The sequence below is a fragment of the Caloenas nicobarica genome, chromosome 4 (assembly GCF_036013445.1).
Source record: "Caloenas nicobarica isolate bCalNic1 chromosome 4, bCalNic1.hap1, whole genome shotgun sequence".
Taxonomy (NCBI): domain Eukaryota; kingdom Metazoa; phylum Chordata; class Aves; order Columbiformes; family Columbidae; genus Caloenas; species Caloenas nicobarica.
In genome coordinates, this window is record NC_088248.1 from 73,251,274 (window position 1) to 73,270,677 (window position 19,404).

Genomic DNA, 19,404 nt, shown 5'->3' on the forward strand with positions numbered 1-19,404 from the left:
GGTTTATGACGTGGCATATCAAGTATTTAAACAAAAAAACAAAACCAAACCTAACAAAACCAAAAAATAACACCGATAATAACAAAACTCAAAAAAACCACCCTGACGTATAAGTGCTGCATCTCTTTCTCTGTTGCACTGCTGGTATTTTGGCATTGGTGTGAACACCATGTTCGATGGTGCCTCTAATGCAATTGCTTAGGGTACAAAAATGACAAAAGTTATTAAGTGGTAAGAGGCTACAAATTCAACTTAGAATGTTTTTAATACAGCATGGTCCTGTTTTCCCTTTTAAATAGCGTATATTATAGATCCCTAGCTAACTCGAACTCAGCTGTTTTCACCAGATAATTGCAATTTTTTTTGCCTAGCTGTCTGCATTTTTCTTAAAAAGAATTCCTTGCAGTTCTGAAGCTCCACCAACAGATGCTGCTCACAGTTTGATCCGCAGCGCTGTGTGCTCGCAGTGATAGGGTATCGTTTGTGAAACTCGTCTGCGTTTTGCTCATTCCGGCTCTCCAGTTTGCGAGTTGTCTCCTACTACTGCCCGATATTCTTCTGGTAACTAGAGAAGGTGCTTGGCACGGGGGAAAAGTGAATAATACTCTGGGATTTTCATATTTAAAATATAGTTGGCACCTGATACGCATACTTTTTTCTCTTAATAGGGTTTGGGAGTATCCATGGTAAGAAAGTATTGGATTTTAAAGCTACGGTGGTATCTGAGGTCTGTGTCTATCGCACTTTTGGGCCAGGTTGTGAAGCCTTTAACTGGTCCCTTTGTGCAGCAAGTGCCTTTTAATGAGAGTTCTGCATAAAAAAGATTAAAGAGACTCAGCGTGTTTATATCTTTATTGAGATCACTGTATCACTTCATCCCACGCTGGGTTTGCAGCTGGTGCTTCCTCCCCTTTGCAAAATGTGTCAGAACAGCAGCTCGGCAGCAACAAGTGCACCAGCTGGTGAAGGAGTTGGGCCTCACGCTAAGAGGTTTTTGACCATGCTTTTTATAAAAGGTTTAGCTTATAGGTGCGCCAAAACGAATGCCTGGTTGTCAATATGATTTCCATAGCCATGGCTCATTAGTAGTGTTGTTTCTATGTCTGTTAATAGACGTATTACGTTAAATCCAGCAACAGAGTTTGAGTTTTAGTAAATGTCTAAAATAGGAAATCGGTTGTGATATGTTCTTGTGAGGTTTCAAGTTGTGGTATCAAACATAGTCACGCCTTAAGAACGGATAGTAGGAAATGCAAATAGTCCGTAGCCATTTTGATCGCAAAAGATGTTGATTGTTTTGTAGCATTAATACTATGACTGTCATTAACACAAAGCTCGCATGCTCACCCTCTGTTAGTACTCACGATGATCGGCTGCTCTGTGAAGTATTTTTGAATTAGGTGAAGTCTTTTCCTGCGGTGACTTGAGCACATTGCAAGGAGATGTGGCTGAACAACCAATCTTCCCTGCTGAAAATTGATGTTTCTCTACTAAAATACTGAGTTGATTTCTATAAATCAGGTTAATTAATGTGTGTGAAGCTGCAGTGAAGGCTGTGTGTTACAAGCCAGGAGTTAAAGCTTCTGATCCCTGATAATTTACACCTGTCTCTATCCTGTTTCTTTCACTCTTTCATCTTAACATTTTACAGGACGGCTGCTGCTAGAATTTAAGGTTGAAGTTATTTGTGACCACTCAGACCAGCTCGCCAGGTTTAACACACTAGGTTTGGCTTAGACTTTACTTTCAAGGTTTGTTTGCTGACTGCAAGATACCATTTTCCTTTCTGTGCTTATCGCTGCAGAGCTTGATTTGCCTCTAAAGGGGGAAAAATTCACCTTCCTTAATTCCTCCCAACTCTTACACTTTTCCTTTCGTGAACAGGAGCCTGCAGTGTAGGGAAAGGCACTTTGAGAACAAGGGGAAAAAAAATGAGTGGCAGCAATGATCTGTAGTGAGTAAAGCTGTGATGTGGTGTTATGTTACTATTTTGAATTAAATTCAAACCTTCGTATATATAAAGGCAAAGTGATCTACATTCTAGTGGGTTATCTTGACTGGAGCACAGAGTCAGTGCTGTGACCCAGACTGGAGTCAGCAAAGTGTTCCTGAATTCAGCCTTTGACACGGAGATCCCCTCTTCTCCTGCATCTCCTCTGCCTCCGGTTTATTTTCAGACTTAGCGACACTGCTGTTGGCCTCTTTGTTCTTACTAAGCGTGGCTTTTCCTTTGGATAAAGAAACAAAGAGGGGGCGAAGGTGCAAATAGCATCTCAGTTCAAGTCTTAAGCATCATCCATGAGACATTTGCATGGGGTGGGGGAGCTAAATATACAAACCCAGCTATTGTCTGGCAGTGTTTTTTCCCTTCAGAACCAAGAGTAAATTCCAATATTTTCCGGGATTTCTAAATTACACAAGAGGTTTCCAAGAATGTGGAGCACAAGCAGATGTGATAGGTCTCCCACAACAAAAATCTTACGTATTCAATTAATTCAGCACAGCTCAGGATGAGAATCCAGTGATGGAGAGGTCATGCTGACCCTGCATGTTGGATAAATTGGATGTCTGATGAATCAGAAGGAAGAAACCTCGTTACAGGAAGGTCATGTTTGACTATTTACTGTTCTCTCAGAGATTTCTGTAATTCCTTCCTTGCCTTATTTTGCTTTTCTGTCTTGGATGCTGCAGAAACAGCAGCAAGGGTTTGTTTTCTGTGAGGTGGCTTCCAAATGCTTGCCTGACGTGCAGCTCAGCATTAGTCTGAGGAGGCTGGGCTGAGCTTAAGTGCCTTTGCTGTGACAGGTCATCTGTCAAACAGGCTTGGACAGACAGACTGAATTTAACTGGACAGTAACTGGCTTTTCTGGGGTCATCTTGGCCATTGTATTTATCTGGAGCTTATTTAACTCATCAAAGTCCTTTATCAGAAAATCATAGAATCATTTCAGTTGGAAGAGACCCTCGGGATCATCGAGTCCAACCATAACCTAACCTGACTCTAGCACGAAAATATTTCAAAGCAAAGCACCGCGTGAGGGAGAAGCATGTGTCCAACAAATGCAACAAATTCTGGATGCTCTGTGTTGCCTCCCTCAGCTTCATAGGGCTTTTCGTGACCACCTTGTGCCCTTTTTTCTTTATTAGTTCGAGTTGGGCTTAAACTGTAAATGAGCTCTTACTCTTTCCACCATTAAGTGTTAACTCCCAGCTTTGTCTTTAGCCCATCAGCTCTGAGCTTCTCTGCTATTAATTTTGACCAACTGCTATTAGATAACCCTCAACCTCCAAACGAATTTATTCCTTCTGTTCCTCTTTGAAAATCATTCCATATCTCAGACTCTTGTTTGCTTCACATTAACCCATAGCAGCTCCAGCCTTTGCCTCGGCACCCAGCGCTTGGTTTGCTGGAGGCAACTTTGTGCCTTCCAGTTTGATGCTGTGTTAGTCCTTCAGCTGGGCTGGAATCGCTCTCGGCTCCTTCCCATCTCACTGCTGCGCTGATATTTGCATCTGGTTATCAAGGTTTTGCTGCAAAAGATGTGGTTTGGTTTTTGCCTTCTAGCAGTATCTTATCAGTGGGGGTGCAAAGGTTTTTGCAGGAAGTCTTCTTGATCTAAGGCTTTGTAATAGGTTGGCACAAAAGTAATTGTGGTTTTGGGCCGTGAGTTTGAAATCATTTTAACTAGGCTCAAACAACATCTTTATTAATCAAAATAGGAGCCGTTGCAATCAACACATTTTTGCCAACGAGAAATAAGTTTGTTTATTCCTGTAGCATAAAAATCCATGCTTTGGGACTCAATGAAGCATTTTCTGCATCCTGCCAGTTGTAGAAGTGTTTTCCCTGCAAAAAGTTGTTGAGATGCTTGAGGAAAAGTGGTAGCCGGTTGGCGAGAGGTCTAGCTGCAGCTAAGTCAACAGGAGACTCTGGGACAAGCTAATAATAATGATAAAAATATAATTGATGCTTGTAGGAGAGAGAGAAAAGGGATGAGCTTTTCACCTGCATGGTTAGACCTGACCATAGGCCGAGATCAGACTGGCTTAGGTAACCATAACTAATTAAGACAGGGCTAAAGCTAAAGTCTGCCTAGAGACGGGTTGGTGAGTAGTTTTGCTTCACGCGGTTGTGAAAAGCAGCTGCAGGCTGGTGCCGGGGCCGATGGGGCAGAGTCTGCTGGGACCCTGGCGTCTCCCCAGCTGAGCAGGTGGGGCTTGGACTGGGCCGTTCTTCGCAGGCTGGACATGCCTCGGTGTGTTTTAATGTCTGTGAATTCATAGATATTTCAGTGTTAAGGCTTTGCTGTTAAATTTTTCTTTATAGTGTGTGTAGGTACGTGTAGCTGTCAGCATTTGCCTGCTATTGTTCAGATACATTTGTCCATAATTTTTTTTTATTAACCTAAGTTTAGAAGAACTTTTGTTTTTCTCTGAATTTCTCTTTCCCAGCTTGTTTGCAGAGGAGGAGACTAGCAAAGAGTTTATTCCATTTTTTTTTTTTTTTTCCCCAGGTTTTTATCAGCCCCTTGGCAAGGATACCTGAGCATGTCCAGAGTCTTTATCTCATCCAGCTTCACAGCACCCCTGAGATGGGGGAGTGTTACGGGATCCGTATTGCAAGTCCCTGGGAAATACTTTTAGAGAGATAGTTTTAGGCTGTGCTAAGCTGGAAACTGAGTTTTGGCATCTTAAAGCTCTGGCCGGTACATAAATCACTGCCTTTTCCCTTACCCAGGACTTTCTCAAACCTTCATTTATTATCTTCCCGAAGGATTTTAGCTTTTCTGAGGCAAGGAACTGAAGAAAGAAATAAATGTCACCCAGTCTGACTAGAAATGTGGTTTTATTTTTATTTTTTTTTTCAGTTCTTGATTTGCAAGTGGAAATATTTACATCAAATACAGAGCTGAAAAAAACAGAACTCGTAGTCCATCGACACGCCCCAGGTTGCTGAAAGTCCTGCTTAACGAAAGCAAGTGGCAAAGACCTTTTTTAAGAAAATCCCACCTTCCTCGCTCGGGCAAAACTGCTGCAATGGGTAGAAGTGGGTTAGCAGCAGAACAGGGACAGCAAGAGGGAACAGTGAACTGTACCCCCCAGGACTGTAAAAAACCCTAAGAAGTCAGGCCCTTTAATTTCTATTTACCTTCCCAGTGCAGCCTTGTGTTAGATAAAACAGTAAAGCTCCTGGGAGATACGTGGCACCTCGGAGAGGGTGTGTTAAGTGAGGGTGTTTATTTCGAAGTAGTTTTGCAGCAAATTCTGATTTTTGCTGCATTTTAGAAAGAATTATTGCACACCCTTGATCAGGGGGCTGGCTAATATCCTTTCTCATCAGCTCATCACTGACATGTGTCAGCATCGGGTCTGACCAGAACTGCAGAGCTCCGTCACTGGGAACAGAGATGGCGTTTGGCCTTGGGAATGAATTTGAAAATGTCAGGTTTTAGAAGGAGCTGTGATTTAGCACGCAGTTCACAAAAAAAAGTGCCTGCTTGTTGTCTGTGTGTCTCTCCTCTGTCTTGTCTTTTCAAATTTGTCAGGGCAGAGGGTATGAGAAACAGTTGTGTTACAGATAACGGAGGTGACGGGTTTATGCAGTGACAGCTCCCAGGAGATGATCCAGAAGCCACAGATGCTCATACGTGCCGCCTGGGAACGCTGGGTTTCACATTGGGCTTCCTGTTCACAGGTCTGGAGAGAAGAAAAGGTTTTCATAGAATTAAAGAATAGTTTGGGTCGGAAGGGACCTTCCAAGCTCATCCAGTGCCTCCCCTGCCATGAGCAGGGACATCTGCACCAGCTCAGGTTGCTCAGAGCCCCGTCCAGCCTGGCCTGGGATGTCTCCAGGGATGGGGCATCCACCACCTCTCTGGGCAACCTGGGACAGGGTTTCACTACCCTCCGTGTCAAAAATTTCCTCCTCATGTCCAGCCTGAATCTCCCGTCCTTTAGTTTAAAACCATCACCCCTTGTCCCATCACAACAGGCCCTGCTAAAAAGTCTGTCCCCATCTTTCTTATTGGCCCCTTTTAAGCACTGAAAGGCCGCAATAAGGTCTCCCCGGAGCTTCTCTTCTCCAGCTGAGCACCCCAACTCTCTCAGCCTGTCCTCCCGGCAGAGGTGAAAAAAATGTTCCTAAATCCTCTTTCTCCTAGTGAAGGATCTGCCAGCCTTCAACCAGTGACAGCCAGTAGCAGGACTTTAAGATACACTGCTAATGACTTGTTACAGTAATTTAAAAAAAAGAGGGGAGGGGGGAAAGTGCTTCTTAAAATTTGCCTCTGTCTTCTGCACGCTCCTGTCCTCTAAGTCCTTCTCCACGTTCAGAAATGGATGAAGAGCTCAGGGCTTTTTTGCAGCTGGGGAAGCTGTCAGCAATTCATAAGGACTTTTTCTTGTTGCAGACCAGTTTCCTGCAGAGGAGTTTAAAAAGATGCTTTCTAGACACCCAGCGTGTTCCCAAAGTGACAGAAATTACTGGTCTCCAGCAACTTATAGTTTTATGCTGATTTAATGAGCTGGAGATTTGGCACTTGTTTTCACTGAAGATTAATTTGCGGTGGAAAAATGAATCCTTCAGCTGCCAGCCAGGATCCCAGGCCAGACCCTGACGTGCTCTTTAATTGAGAGAATTGCGCTATTAACTTCCAACAAGCTTCATTTCAGGGAGTGGGAACTGCTCAGAGCAGCAGGAATTCCCTCTCTAAATAAAAGTTTAAATATGCTACGGTTGCTTAAACCAGGATTCTGTCATGTTAACGCTGCCGAAGGAAAGCTGTCCGTGATAAGACGATTTCCTGAGGCGCTTGTAACCCAACCGCTCCATCACTGCAAAACTGAAGGTTTCTGTGGTGCATTTTTTGCCTTTTTTTTTTTTTTTTTTAATCCCTTAGGGACAGAACATCTTTGCCCAGGGCTGGCAACAGGGATTGAGATAAGCGAAGAATGCAAGCATCCTCCTGAACAAGGCTGCAAGGAGAGCTCTTCGTTAACGTTTAGCCCTTGGAAAGCCAGACGAGGGCCAGGAGACCATTTGGTGTAATAAATATCCATCATAAAAAACGACAGGCTGTTCCCTTTTTCAGACAGGTAAATGAAATTGCAGGTCTGTGAGTGCAGCCGTATTCTGATATGTCTGTAGGCAGGTTGCACCCCAGGCCAGAAGCCATTGCCACTCAGTCCCTTAAACAGTCATTATTCAGGCAATGATTTCTGACACATTTTTCCTTTAAAAAATAATTACAGGGATCTGTTTTCTATTAATGGAGGGGAAGGGAGGTTCTTTCTGAGTGATTGTATTAATTTGGGCAACTAAAAAAACGATTACATTTTTTACTATGAAACCCACAGACGTGTAACAAGGAACACAAATTTCTCTGATTTTTAAAGATGCTTGATTTGCAAAGAATAAAGCTCCAGAGATGTGACTTTACTGTTCCAGACTTTCTTGCAGCCCAGGTTTTCCCAGTACTAGGCCAGCGCCGGCCCAGCAGGAGCTGGGATTTGGGTGCTAAAGCTCTTTCTTGCCGCAAGCCCTGGGGTGCACTCGGAGCGCAAGGTTTGCAAAACTGCCAAGTGGTTTTCTGCAGAGCCGGCGAGGCGAAGAAACCGGCCGCAGGGAGGTCGATTTGCAGAAGCAAAATGTGCATGATGTGCTGGCAAAAGGATTTCTCGTTCTACGCTGGCAAATTGCAATTCTTATTCCGATAGAGTTTTTTCCCTGTGACTCGGGATGCTGCGTGGGTTGGGGAGGCAGGAGGGAGAGCATAAAAAAAAAAAGATAAAAAATATTCCTGTCTGCCATAGAAAATAGGTTATTTCTAAAGCTGTATATATATGCGTTGCTGTTTCTCAGGAAAGTCATCTAAGCCTGCACCAGCTCCTCTGCTACAATTACTTAGTGCCTGTTGGGGAAACAGAGGCATCGAGCCGTGGTGGTGACGGTCCAAAACTGTGCAGAGGGGGATTTGGGATGCAATAACTTGCGTGGGCACAACCTGAAAGTCCGGTAATGAAATCAAATCAACATTTTGGGGAGGGGAAGGGCTTAGGTTGGAGCAGTGCATTGACAGCACTCAAATATGATGTTAATTATGGGTATCAGGTGATGCACAGGGTTTATGGGCTGCTACAAGCATCTCTTGTCTTTCTGTTTAGTACCTACTGCAGTGTCAGTGCTCAGTGACTTTACTTAAAATTAAACACAACAAACACAGGAGAAGAGAATCTTATCTCTCTTTCTCGCCCTCAATTCATTACACAGTCCCCTCCCCTCCGCTGTGTATCGGATAAAGAATTTTTAGGTTGTTTTTTGTCACCTGCCTGCTTCATCCCTTGAAGGCGAGATGCTGCCCGCTTTAAGAGAACAATGTCAACACCTGTCACTTACTGACCTTTTACACCTGCATCTTCGGCTCCTGGTTCCTAAAAGAAAAAAGAAAACGTTTCAGTTCAAAGGTACCGAGTCACAGCTCAGTAAAAAAGCGCTGCAGCAAAATAGGGCTGGCGTTCCCGAGCAGCTGCTTGTCTTTAAGACTAACAACGGATAAACCAAGCTTATTTTTGAGGAAAGCCAAGCAAGCGAGCGGTGCTGCAGCTCCCATTCTCCCAGCGGTCCACTTCAGTATTTTCATAAATTAAATTTTCACAGGAGTAACAGTAGCAGGGTCAGCCTGGGAACACTGACAGTGTTTGGTTTTTTTTTTGTCTCCAGTGACTTCGGCGTGTTGCATATGCAGCAATTCATTCTACAACAATTGAGCGGCAATGATGCCACACGGCGTGCAACCGAGTTGAACGATACTCTTCCCCATTTCAGCGTCTATGTCATTACTTTGGGATGTATTTGGCAAAATAAAATATGCAGCTATTATTTTTAGCATGAGGTTAAAAAACCCCTGTCCTTGAGGGCTCGGGCTGCCTGCTGCAGAAATTAATTGCAGCTCATGGCTTTTCATTGGTAATTCGCAACAGCATAAAAAGGCAGAAATAAATCACCGGTGGTGTTTGTAGGTTAATGATGCTGCAGGTCCCTGAGGAATCCTGGTGCATGTGGGGGAAACCTGGTGAATTCAGAGGGAATTTGGACCAACTTTGGGCTCTCTGCAGCATTGTCAGCTATTTCCCTCGAGAAAAATGATTTTTTGACTGTGGCTCATCAGCGTTTTTTTCATGTATTCCTTCTTATCGCTGCAGACGGTGGTGATAAGGATTTGTCAGGGCTGAAGGATGCTGAAAAATTGTACTTTTTTAGAAGTGGGTCAGCTGGTAGATTCATGTTACATCAGCTCCAGGCTGTGAGATCAGTGAAGGTTTAGTTGGGTTAATTCAGCAGCAAAACATTTTGGTGTTCCAGGTAAACGAGCTGAACTGGTTTAATGACATTGGTGTAACTTCTGGGGGTATCAGGGAACTCCCCGAAGGAAAGTTAAACTGATTTCAGTGAGCATTAAATTGATTTAAATACATTTGCACTCACTGCTTGCTCAGGGTAATTTGAAGACATTTCAAACATGAAATTTCACCAAAGGACTTTTGCCTACCCAGAGGTTTTGCATTACTGCTTTAACCGTAGCAGCTGCTGAACCTGTGTAATTAAGTTGCTCATTTGGTTACAGCTTAAGCTGCTAATGGGAGTCTCAGCATCTGTATTTGCAAACCCTGTGCTGGAGCACGTTTACCTTATTTTGTCAAAGTGTTTCAGGTTCTGGTACTTTTACTCTCTGATAATACTGATTTAGGAATGGTAGAGCCAATACAGTTTAATAGAGTAAGTTTTCTACATTTATAATCTGTTTTTCTTCCTTAAATTCCTTTTCCAACCTAAATGATTCTATGATTCTACGATTCTAAGTTGATAATTATTTCTCAGCCTAAACCTGCTGATGGGGAGAATGCAGACATTGATTTAACAGTGTCCTTCTCCCGCATTGACTGTGTCCTGCTTATCTGCGCATGATGTAAAGGGGGAAGCTGGAAAGTGTAGGACAGGGCAGTGGTTTCAGGCCAGAGGAACATCTACGGGGGGTTATGGGTGAGTCTTACGTTGACACAGCACGACAGTGACTGCCAGGGCGAGGAGGAGCAGGACGCAGGCACCTGCCAAGGGAACCCAGATGAAGATGTCACAGAAGAAATCCGGCTCTTTCTTCTTGCTGGTATCTGCAGGGTTACAGAAGAGGAAAGGTCCACCAGGTGCTCCCAGCCGGTGTTATGACCGGTTCTGGTGGAGCCAAGGGACCTGCCTGGCGTCCAGCAGGGCTGGTGGTGAAGCAGAAGGTTCCCTTGAGGGAGAACACGTAGCCAAAAGCTTTTCACATTCCTGGTGTGCCCAGGCATGAGACGTGCTCATGCTTTTTATGTCATCCTTAGCTTTTCCTACGTGGGATGAAATGCTGGCGTTTAACCCTTCCAGCTGCACGTATGCAGTTATCCAGCTCTGATAAAGCTCTAAGGATGTTCCCTCTCCCCAAAATGCCTCCCCCAGCCCTCCCTGCAGCCGGGCTACCTGGATCCGGGGTCTTCGGGCTGGGGTCCTCTTCAGTGGTGCCACCCTGGGTGGTGGGTGCTGGTGTGGTGGTGACTATAACTGGGGAAATATAATTTAAAAATATAATAAGATATATATAATAAACCAGCTTTCTCCCACCTCTTTCCTCTCCCACCACTGCACAAGGCTCGGCTCCAGGGGAATTTCATAAAACCCATTTTGGATGATGAATCTCCCAAGGAGGGTCTCCCAAGACCTTCTTGCTTTCTGCCACCACACTCAGCAAGTGCAAGTACTCAGAGGTTGGTAGGACTTTAGGGACACATGTGGCTTGAGGAAGGAGGGGGTGGTGGTGGACTTTGCTTTAGTCTCATCCCTTCAAGAACTGCAAATGGGATGGACAAGTGGGGATGGGGAGGTGATGCTGGGTCTGCCTGTTCATCTTTACCTTTGGGCAGGGGCGATACCATCAGAAAAAACAGGAGTAGGGAGCCTCTGGCAGGAGGACGGGGACATTGGTTGCAAGAAGCCTTGGGCAAGCAGGCAGGAAAAGGGGGGTTTGAAGGAGAGATGACATGAAAAAAGGCACGGGCAGGGGGTGGTGGGCGTTTTGGCAGAGCCAAGCGAGGTTGTGTGCAGGTGTAGCTGACCTGGGAGGAAGGCAGGCTGGCCGGGGCTGAAGTACAGCACTTGGTTGCTGTTCATCAGGCAGAAATAATTCCCCTCGTCCTGCGGTGTGAATGACTTCACAACCAGCCGGTAGAACCTGCTGTCCTTGGTCGCCTCGAAGCGTCTGGAGGTCCTCTCCTTCCCCTCGAAGGTGGTGCGGGCCATTGACGAAATGAAGACGATGAAGTGAAGGGTCCTCCCTCTGTCCATACGGACCCAGAATATGCCACTGTCCTCGTTGGCTGCCTGACACTCGAGCTCCAGCCGCTGTCCCACCCGGGGGTGAGTGATGCTGCTGTCACGAAACTTGACCGTCATCTTGTACCCCTGGACCTGCATCCCGGGGCAGCCTGCAGGATGGAAATCTTTGTGGGAACCGCTTGGGAGGAGTCACGTCCCCTCTGGGCAAACCTTGTTCCCTGACCACGGGGCACAAGGTGGAATGCAAAGGGAGGACCGTGCTGTCTGGATGACTTGAAGGTTTTGTTGGAGTCCTTGCTGGGATCATGTGTGCTCAGCCATCAGCTACCTGGGTTTTAAAGATGGGTGCTACCCTTCAGAAAAGCCTTTCAGCTGCCTTCTCAGGGACGCTGCCCCTTCCTAGCTTACCTGAAGTGACTCCCTAAAAACACCGACTGCTTCTTTCCCCTTCCTTCTCCCCTCCAGAACCACTTCTCTGACCCGGTTCCCTTCCCAATGCACATGATGCTGCAGCCACCCCTACACTGGCAGAGGTGATGCCACCTTTCTCTCCATAATTACTGAGCAAAACTCAAAGTCAACCTCTTTCATTTGCTTTTTATTTCTCCTTTAACCATTTATCCCAATTTCTTGGATCCAGTGGAAGGTTTTACTTGCCCCTCCCGGTGAAGGTCATTCCCAACCCCGTGTCCATACTCACCGAGCCCCAGGGCGAGCAGAAGGAGCAGTGCAGGAGACCCATCCATCTTCTCCTATGGGTGGCCGTCCTTGGGGATGGTGCAGTGGAGCCGAGATGATCTTTCTCTCTTGACCTGGGAGGCTGCGTTTCTCTTTGGAGAGGATGTGATGTCATCAGGACCCTCTTGAGATGGTGTCCGGCATCTGCGGCAAAATGAAGGCGAACAAAATATTTCTGAAGAAATTCAGTTCTAATCCAGATTTTGGGTTCATTTATCATTTTGGTTAACGGTGCCTCAAGGATTTTGCCTCGTTGACTTCCCTGGAGATCCAGAGTGATGATGGTCGTGCCTGCGGTAGGATCAGCCACCACAGCCTGCTATCTCCAGCTGTCCAGGGCTTCACAGCAGCTCCATCTCTGCAGAATCATAGAATCATTTGGGTTGGAAGAGACCCTCTAGATCATGGACAAGCCCCATGCTTTGGTTTCAGGCTCTCGATTGTGTTTCTTGGCAGGGATTCTGCTGCCCCCACTTGCGGGCACTCATGGAGCCTCACACAGATGGCAGAGCACGCTGTATTTTATTACCCAGCAAGCAAGACAGGGTGTTTCATGGCATCTATCCACGTGTAGCTGACACGCAGCTGAGTTCTTCAGGTGTTCTATTGTTCTCCTCCCAATTCTTCTTTGCAATTGCTCTGCAAAAGCTGCTTCGTGCAAGGCAGGTGGTCTGTGATCTGAAACCCACTGAGAAAGCCCTGTGCCTCAGGGACACGGCGGGGGGGGGGTTTGTTTGGTTTTTTTTGTTTAACGTCTTGTGGTTTTCTTCTCTCACCACAGAGGCTTCCGCCCTGCCAAGAAAACCCTCGTGTACTTCAGCAGAAAGGGCTCTTGCCACTGCCTCCAGGTGACCACTCGCACATGGGTACGGGTGATGCTTCCTGCAGCTTTGCACACACCACAGCAACAGTTTCACCAGCCTGCGAGGCAGCGGGGCTGGTGTGTTATTTACTTCTTCACTTGGCACTTGCTGGCTTTCCTGCTGATTATTTTTCTGCTTTTTTTGTTTGTTTGTTTGTTTGTTTTTCTATTGCTCCTTTGCAAAGAAAGGGCATGTCAGAAACCAGGTGCTGCTGACTCTGATGCCGTTGCGATTGTGGTTGCGACTTAGAGATGCATTATGGAAAATGGTTTAGGAATGGCATTTATTTAATTGGGCATCAAATCATGTTGATGAGGGGGATGAAAGCTGCTGTTAGGTTTGCTGAGATGTGTGAAATTTGTACTTTCTTGATGCTATGACACTTGTGACACCTACTTGAAATAGAGCAGATTTTGGCAAAATAGAGAGAAAATAGATTTCATTAATTAAACATTACAAGAATCTGGATCTCAAAATTCCATCAAGCAGATGTGAACTTGAGGTTCTTTCAAGGTTCTCCAGTTGTCTCCAGATGAGACACCAAGTGATGCCACTTGCGTAGGCTCCTTCTGGTTTCTGTGGGCAGTTTATTCTCCTTATCCTGTGTGGAATTCATCCTCCCTTGTTAAAGGGATAAGCTGCTCTGGGGAAGCACCTGTCTTCACAAGTTGATGGAGGAACGTAGGCAAGGAACTGAAGCCATGGGCCTGCCTTGTAGATGACTAAAGTTGAGTGTTGTGTTTTATGAGATGCTGAAGAGACCTGGTTCCTGCCATCCATCGGATTGTTGTGTGAGTGACCCCCCCACTTCCATCACTATCACAACTCAGTGTCAGAAAAATGAGATTTCAAAAGCATTTTCAAAAGCACAAACCCCTGGGACCAAAGTAGGAAAATTCCTGATTCCCGTTGTTCATCATGGTTTGAATGGAAATGAATGTTCTGGCAAATGAGGATGGGGGCACCGAATGTTTGTCAGGACTTGGTTCTCACTCTGACATAGAGCGTGGTTGCTTATCTACAGCACGTAGTACGTGTCCTCAGGGACACGTGGTGGAGGTGCTGGGAGAACCTATACAATTAAAGGACCATCCAGGAAGGGCCACGGACTTTCTTAGTAGGAATATCTTCTCTCTTGTCTCTGAATAACAGTAAATTTTATTATGAATCAGTCCTGGGTGCCAACCTGGAGCCCAGAGGTTCTCCTGGACATAGAGGTGTCCTTGCTCTTGGTTCTCATGACTTGCAGATTGAGCTGGTTTCCATGCGAGGCCACCATTTCCTGTGTCACGTTCGGACCCTGTATCACCATTCAGAGGTCTCCTGTTTCTCTTCAAACTTTTATTTGCTGAAGCGCTTTGTGACTCACCACTACATGAAAGAGACCACCAGCCCTTGTCTCTTCTGAGGCTTGTTCCTTGTGCCAGGCATGGGCAACATTGGGAAGCCACAGGAGATGGCTTCAGGGGGAACTACTCCTTTCTGTTGTCTGCAATGAACTGCTGATGAATATATCCTTTTAAGGCAAGGCAAGAACTGGAGGAGGTGCTGAGTTTTGGATATCATTGATCTCTCAGTCATTTTGTGGAATGAATGATCTCATTGACTTTTGCATAGTGGTAAGAAACTCTTCAGATTCTTTGTATCAGTAATATCAGATCACATGGATGTCTTGCAGTGTTGCATGACTGGCAGCAGGAGCACGTCTGAGGACACTGGAGTTACCATGTGATGGCTGGTAGACACAAAAGGAGCTGCAAAATGGCCATGGTCTGTTTGGTCCATGGTTTTTGTTGCCCATGGTCTATTGGGTCCATTGTTTTTGTTGCCCATGGTGTCTCCTCACAGGACTTCAGGGCTTCCCATTTCCCATTAGGACCCGAGGGAATGGCAGGAAGATGTGCCAGAGGAGGTTTGGGTTGGACATTAGGAAAAGGTTCTTCACCCAGAGGGTGCTGGAGCACTGAACAGGCTCCCCAGGGAGGTGTCCCGGCCCCAAGCCTGACAGTGTTCAAGAAGAGACTGGACAACGTCCTCAGACACACGGTGTGACCTGTGGGGTTGTCACATGCAGGGACAGGAGTTGGACTCGATGATCCTTGTGGGTCCCTTCCAGCTCAGGACATTTGATGGTTCTGTGATTGCCAAGCAGTGATGCAAGGTTGCTGATGATGAGCAGATGCTGCAGGTGGTCAGTCAGTGGTAACTCATGGGCTGACACCGGACTGTGTTCGCTTCAGCATTGCTGATTCTTCCTGTTGTTAACCTTTGAAGGATCTCTTTCATGAGGGGGAATGGAAAGTTTTAATGAAGATTTCAAAATTTAGTCACAAATCACAAACTTTTGTTTCAAACAGAGGGGAAAAAAAATGCCAAGACCATAGCATACAACTTTTCCGGTGTGAAACGAAACTGTGGTTTACAAACAACTTGCTGCCCCCCTTTTCTTTGCAAAGCTGCAGCTCTGAAGGGGTTTGGAGAATGTCAAGTGCAACTGTCATGCACCAGATACTCACACATTATCTGTTATCTTTCCATTGTAGCTTCATGTTTCCAATTCACTGACCACTCTCTTCTGGGTACTCTTGGTGTAAACGTCACATACCATAAAATACAGCATGCAAACCACAAACACTGCTGTGCTCTCATCTCTCCATGACGTGGACACTTAACCTGATCGCTGGATTGGAAAATCTCCAAAATCTCCATGCTTGTTGATACCTCAGTGGAGAGTTTGATAGCAGAAAATCTGGATATGTTGAGGGTTTTCTTTCCACAGACTTCCCGCACCTTGTCTCTGGATGCTGCAGAGCTGCTTTGTGCAGACATTTGGTAAATCAGCAATCTCTGATGGCTTCTTTTGGTGACCAGTGACAATTTACTCCACCAGTGCCAGAGCTGGAGTTGGCAGTAGACAAGTTGGGGTTTTTTTTGCAACTCCAGTCTCCTAAATATTATACCACAGAGATTCAGTCCAGAACCAGAGAAAACTTTGTATTTTATAGCACTGAATGTGGGCTTTCATTAGGAAAAAGAAAATAATCTGTATAGCTCCAGTGTATAATTTTTTGTCTGGAGAGCAGTTCTGGTCATCTTTAATTGGTCAGCTGGGCTCATTATCTCGCTTCCAACTGCCACCATCAAACTCCTGTTGGGTTTGAGGCACTGTTTGGCAGTTGTCCTCCTAGCTCAGACCCCTTTCTAGGGTCTCATACCCTGGGATCTGACTTCTGTCTCCATCAATGCAGAGTCTTGTCATGTCTGGTCTCCTTCCTTGGTGCACACTAACCTTCATCTACAGGTGAACCTGTTTTGGCAGGTGAGCTGCACTAGATGATCTCCAGAGGTCACTTCCAATCCCAACCGTTCTGTGATTCTGTGGTTCTTCACTGAAGACCTTGTGCAGGAGAGCCTGGTGGAGACACCTCAGGGAGTTTCTGGGCCCACCCGTGCAGTGCAGGAGGACTTTCCCAGAGCAGGGTATTGCTGAGTCTCTGTTTTACAGTTCAGGACACCTTGGATACCGCTTGGAAGAGGGATAATGACCAGGAAAGATGTTTGGCCCTGGCCAACTAGCTCAGTTTGTGTCCCAGCTTCGGGAAGGTGAGGAGGGACCCGGGTCTGGGGACAAGGGGAATTTGTGTGGTGGCAGCTGCCTTCTCCTGACATCTCCTTGGGTGCAGCAGCTCAGTCTCTGTGCAGCAGGATGTGACCCACGTTTCTATATTATATCGAAATTACCCTGGCTATGGTAGCGATGGGTGAGTCAGATTAAAATGAAATGACCTGAGGAAAGTAATCTATTTCAGTAACGGCTGTTCCACCTCTGCTCTGATTTGTTTCCTCTTGCATCGAGATGACTTGAGACACATATCCGAATAACAGCATCGTCATTTGCAGCTTGTTGCTCAGTGGGGGAATATACAATTCCAGCCCACAGGAATATTTTGTCTCAATTTTTTTTAAGAGACCAATACGAAATATCCCAGCTGGAAATTTGCATGGGGTGTTGATGTTAACACGTAATACATAATATTTTGAAGCCTTGTAGCTGGGTGTAAGCATAGTGAAGCACTTCTCCCTGTGACATCAGCCAGTGATTTTACCTTGTACTTGTGCTGGACAATGATTGTACCTTGAGCTTTGATGAGGAACATCAGCAGTTCTGCCTGTGACCCTGCCTGAGAGCCAACTGCAGGGCCCTCAGCATCTCCTCCGATGCTGGTAAATGAAGAGACACCAGATGCCACATAATCATAGAATTACAGGATGGTTTGGGTTGGAAGGGACCTTCAAAGCTCATCCAGTGCCCCCCCTGCCATGAGCAGGGACATCTGCACCAGCTCAGGTTGCTCAGAGCCCTGTCCAGCCTGGCCTGGGATGTCTCCAGGGATGGTTCATCCACCTCCTCTCTGGGCAACCTGGGCCAGTGTTTCACCAGCTTCAGTGTCAAAAGTTTCTTCCTCATGTCCAGCCTGAATTTCCTCTTCTTTAGTTTAAAACCATCACCCCTTGTCCTATCGCAACAGGCCCTGCTAAAAAGTCTGTCCCCATCTTTCTTATCGGCCCATTTCAAGCACTGAAAGGCCGCAATAAGGTCTCCCCAGAGCTTCTCTTCTCCAGGCTGAACACCCCAGCTCTCTCAGCCTGTCCTTGTGTTCCATCTCTCTGATCATACGGCGGGACTCAGCTGTGGTTTCTGCCATGGGTTGTGGTGCAACGTGGAAGAGCAGCGCAGACACAGACATCCGAGGATGCCCCACCTGTCCCCGGGGGCAGCTGCCCAGCACCCGGGTTTTGTGCTGCATCTCACGCCGCCTGCACGGCCCGCGGCCCCAGCTCTCTGTGCTGGGAGGGAGCAACGGGAAACACGGTGGGCGAGATCACGGGCATCGCTTTGGGGACAGAGATGCCTGCTAAGCCACAGCCCTCCTCCCTTCCCCGCCTCGCAGGGAGGGAACTTGGTTGCACCCCGTATTTTGTTGCCCAACCTCCCGGCTGGATGTTTTAACCACAAGCAGAGAAGAAGAGCAGAAAAAACCGACATGGCCGGGTAAGGTTTGTTCCATCGTGCTCACAGGGTGTGGGGTGGGACATGGGCTGGCCGCAGCAGGCAGGGTGCTGGTGGCTGTGGAGGCATCTGTTGCTCCCCACGCTCTGCACGGGGAAATCGGGCATTTTTTGGCGTTCTCCAGCACAGAATCATAGAATGCGCTGAGTTGGAAGGGACCCACAAGGATCATCGAGTCCAGCTCCTGTCCCTGCACAGGACAACTCCAAAATTCACACCAAGAACAGCTCGGGCCCTTGAAAAACTCGGCGTTGCAAGACTTCTCCTGCAGACACCCATCGTTTCTGCAGTCGGGTGTTCTGCTGCGTGATGCAGAGACTCAGAGCAGTTTGGGCAAGACAAAATTTAGTCCTTAATCATTGCCTGACCCCAAAATATCCAAGGAGACCATCTCACGGACATCTGTGTCAGCCTTGCTGTGTTAGGGCTCCCAACCCCTCCAAGGAGCTTTTTGGAGAGGATGGAGAGGCCTTTGCCATTTGAGCAGGTTTCCTTTTCATTTTGACCACCAGTTCCTTTCCATGAGTGACTCCTGCCAGAGTTTTGGGGTTTTTTTTATGTTAAATGAGCTAAAGAAGTTGGTGGTTTGAGATCCCCCTTACAACAGCACATAGGTTGTACCTGGCAGAGATAAAGTTCTTGGCTGATGTCATCATTGGTATTTTTAAAGAAGTGTTTCACATCTGTTTTTAATTTATTAGCTAGATCAGAGAGTGCAAATAGTGATAATGATATTCCCCTAATTTAAAGTGCGATGCAGCTCCTCCTTCAAACACTTGCATACCTCAAAGCCTCACTGAAAAATCTAACTTTAGCAGATAAAACACACGGCCATGGGAGGAATATTAAACCTCCCTCTCTATTACAAATATGTGAAGCCTGGGGAAAGTTTTATTTTATGTGTAAGAACCACTGATGTATTAACTCAAAGTAACCTTTCCCACAGAAAGGCGGTATAGAAACAAAATACGTCCCTTATACCGACAGATTTTTAACTTGGTCTGACACGTGTTCCAGTTAACCCAGTGCCGCAATAACAAATATTTGTATATAATTCCACAGAAGCTGCAGATCTCACCCTGAGTGTATGCAATATAGATATACTGATACACACAAATATTTGTTATTTCAGCAAATAATATTTAATTAATGGCCAGGAATAATACTAAATAAAAATTATAATAATATTAAATAAACCTTTTCTGCTTTATATAAAGCAGAAATGTAATATATTACTATTTCTGGTTTATTGAATGAAATGTGATGAAGTCCAGGAACATATAGGCATGAAGTACTGAGGACACCTGAAGGTATCTTTTTGTTCCCCAATGATTTTTTCTATAGATATCTGTCAATCTGTATAACTG

The 19,404-nt window shown here is 46.0% G+C and overlaps 1 protein-coding gene across 1 annotated transcript; it reads right to left on the reverse strand.

Moving 5' to 3' along the window:
* Window positions 1-5,562: 5,562 nt before the first annotated feature.
* CD8A (CD8 subunit alpha) lies at window positions 5,563-12,172 on the reverse strand. The gene is made up of 6 exons (XM_065634381.1): window positions 12,066-12,172; window positions 11,146-11,514; window positions 10,514-10,588; window positions 10,051-10,167; window positions 8,400-8,430; window positions 5,563-5,697 (listed from the first exon to the last, which is right to left on the reverse strand). Exons 1-6 carry the CDS (start codon window positions 12,109-12,111, stop codon window positions 5,643-5,645), a joined length of 693 nt encoding a protein of 230 aa, XP_065490453.1. The 5' UTR covers window positions 12,112-12,172; the 3' UTR covers window positions 5,563-5,642.
* Window positions 12,173-19,404: the final 7,232 nt, after the last annotated feature.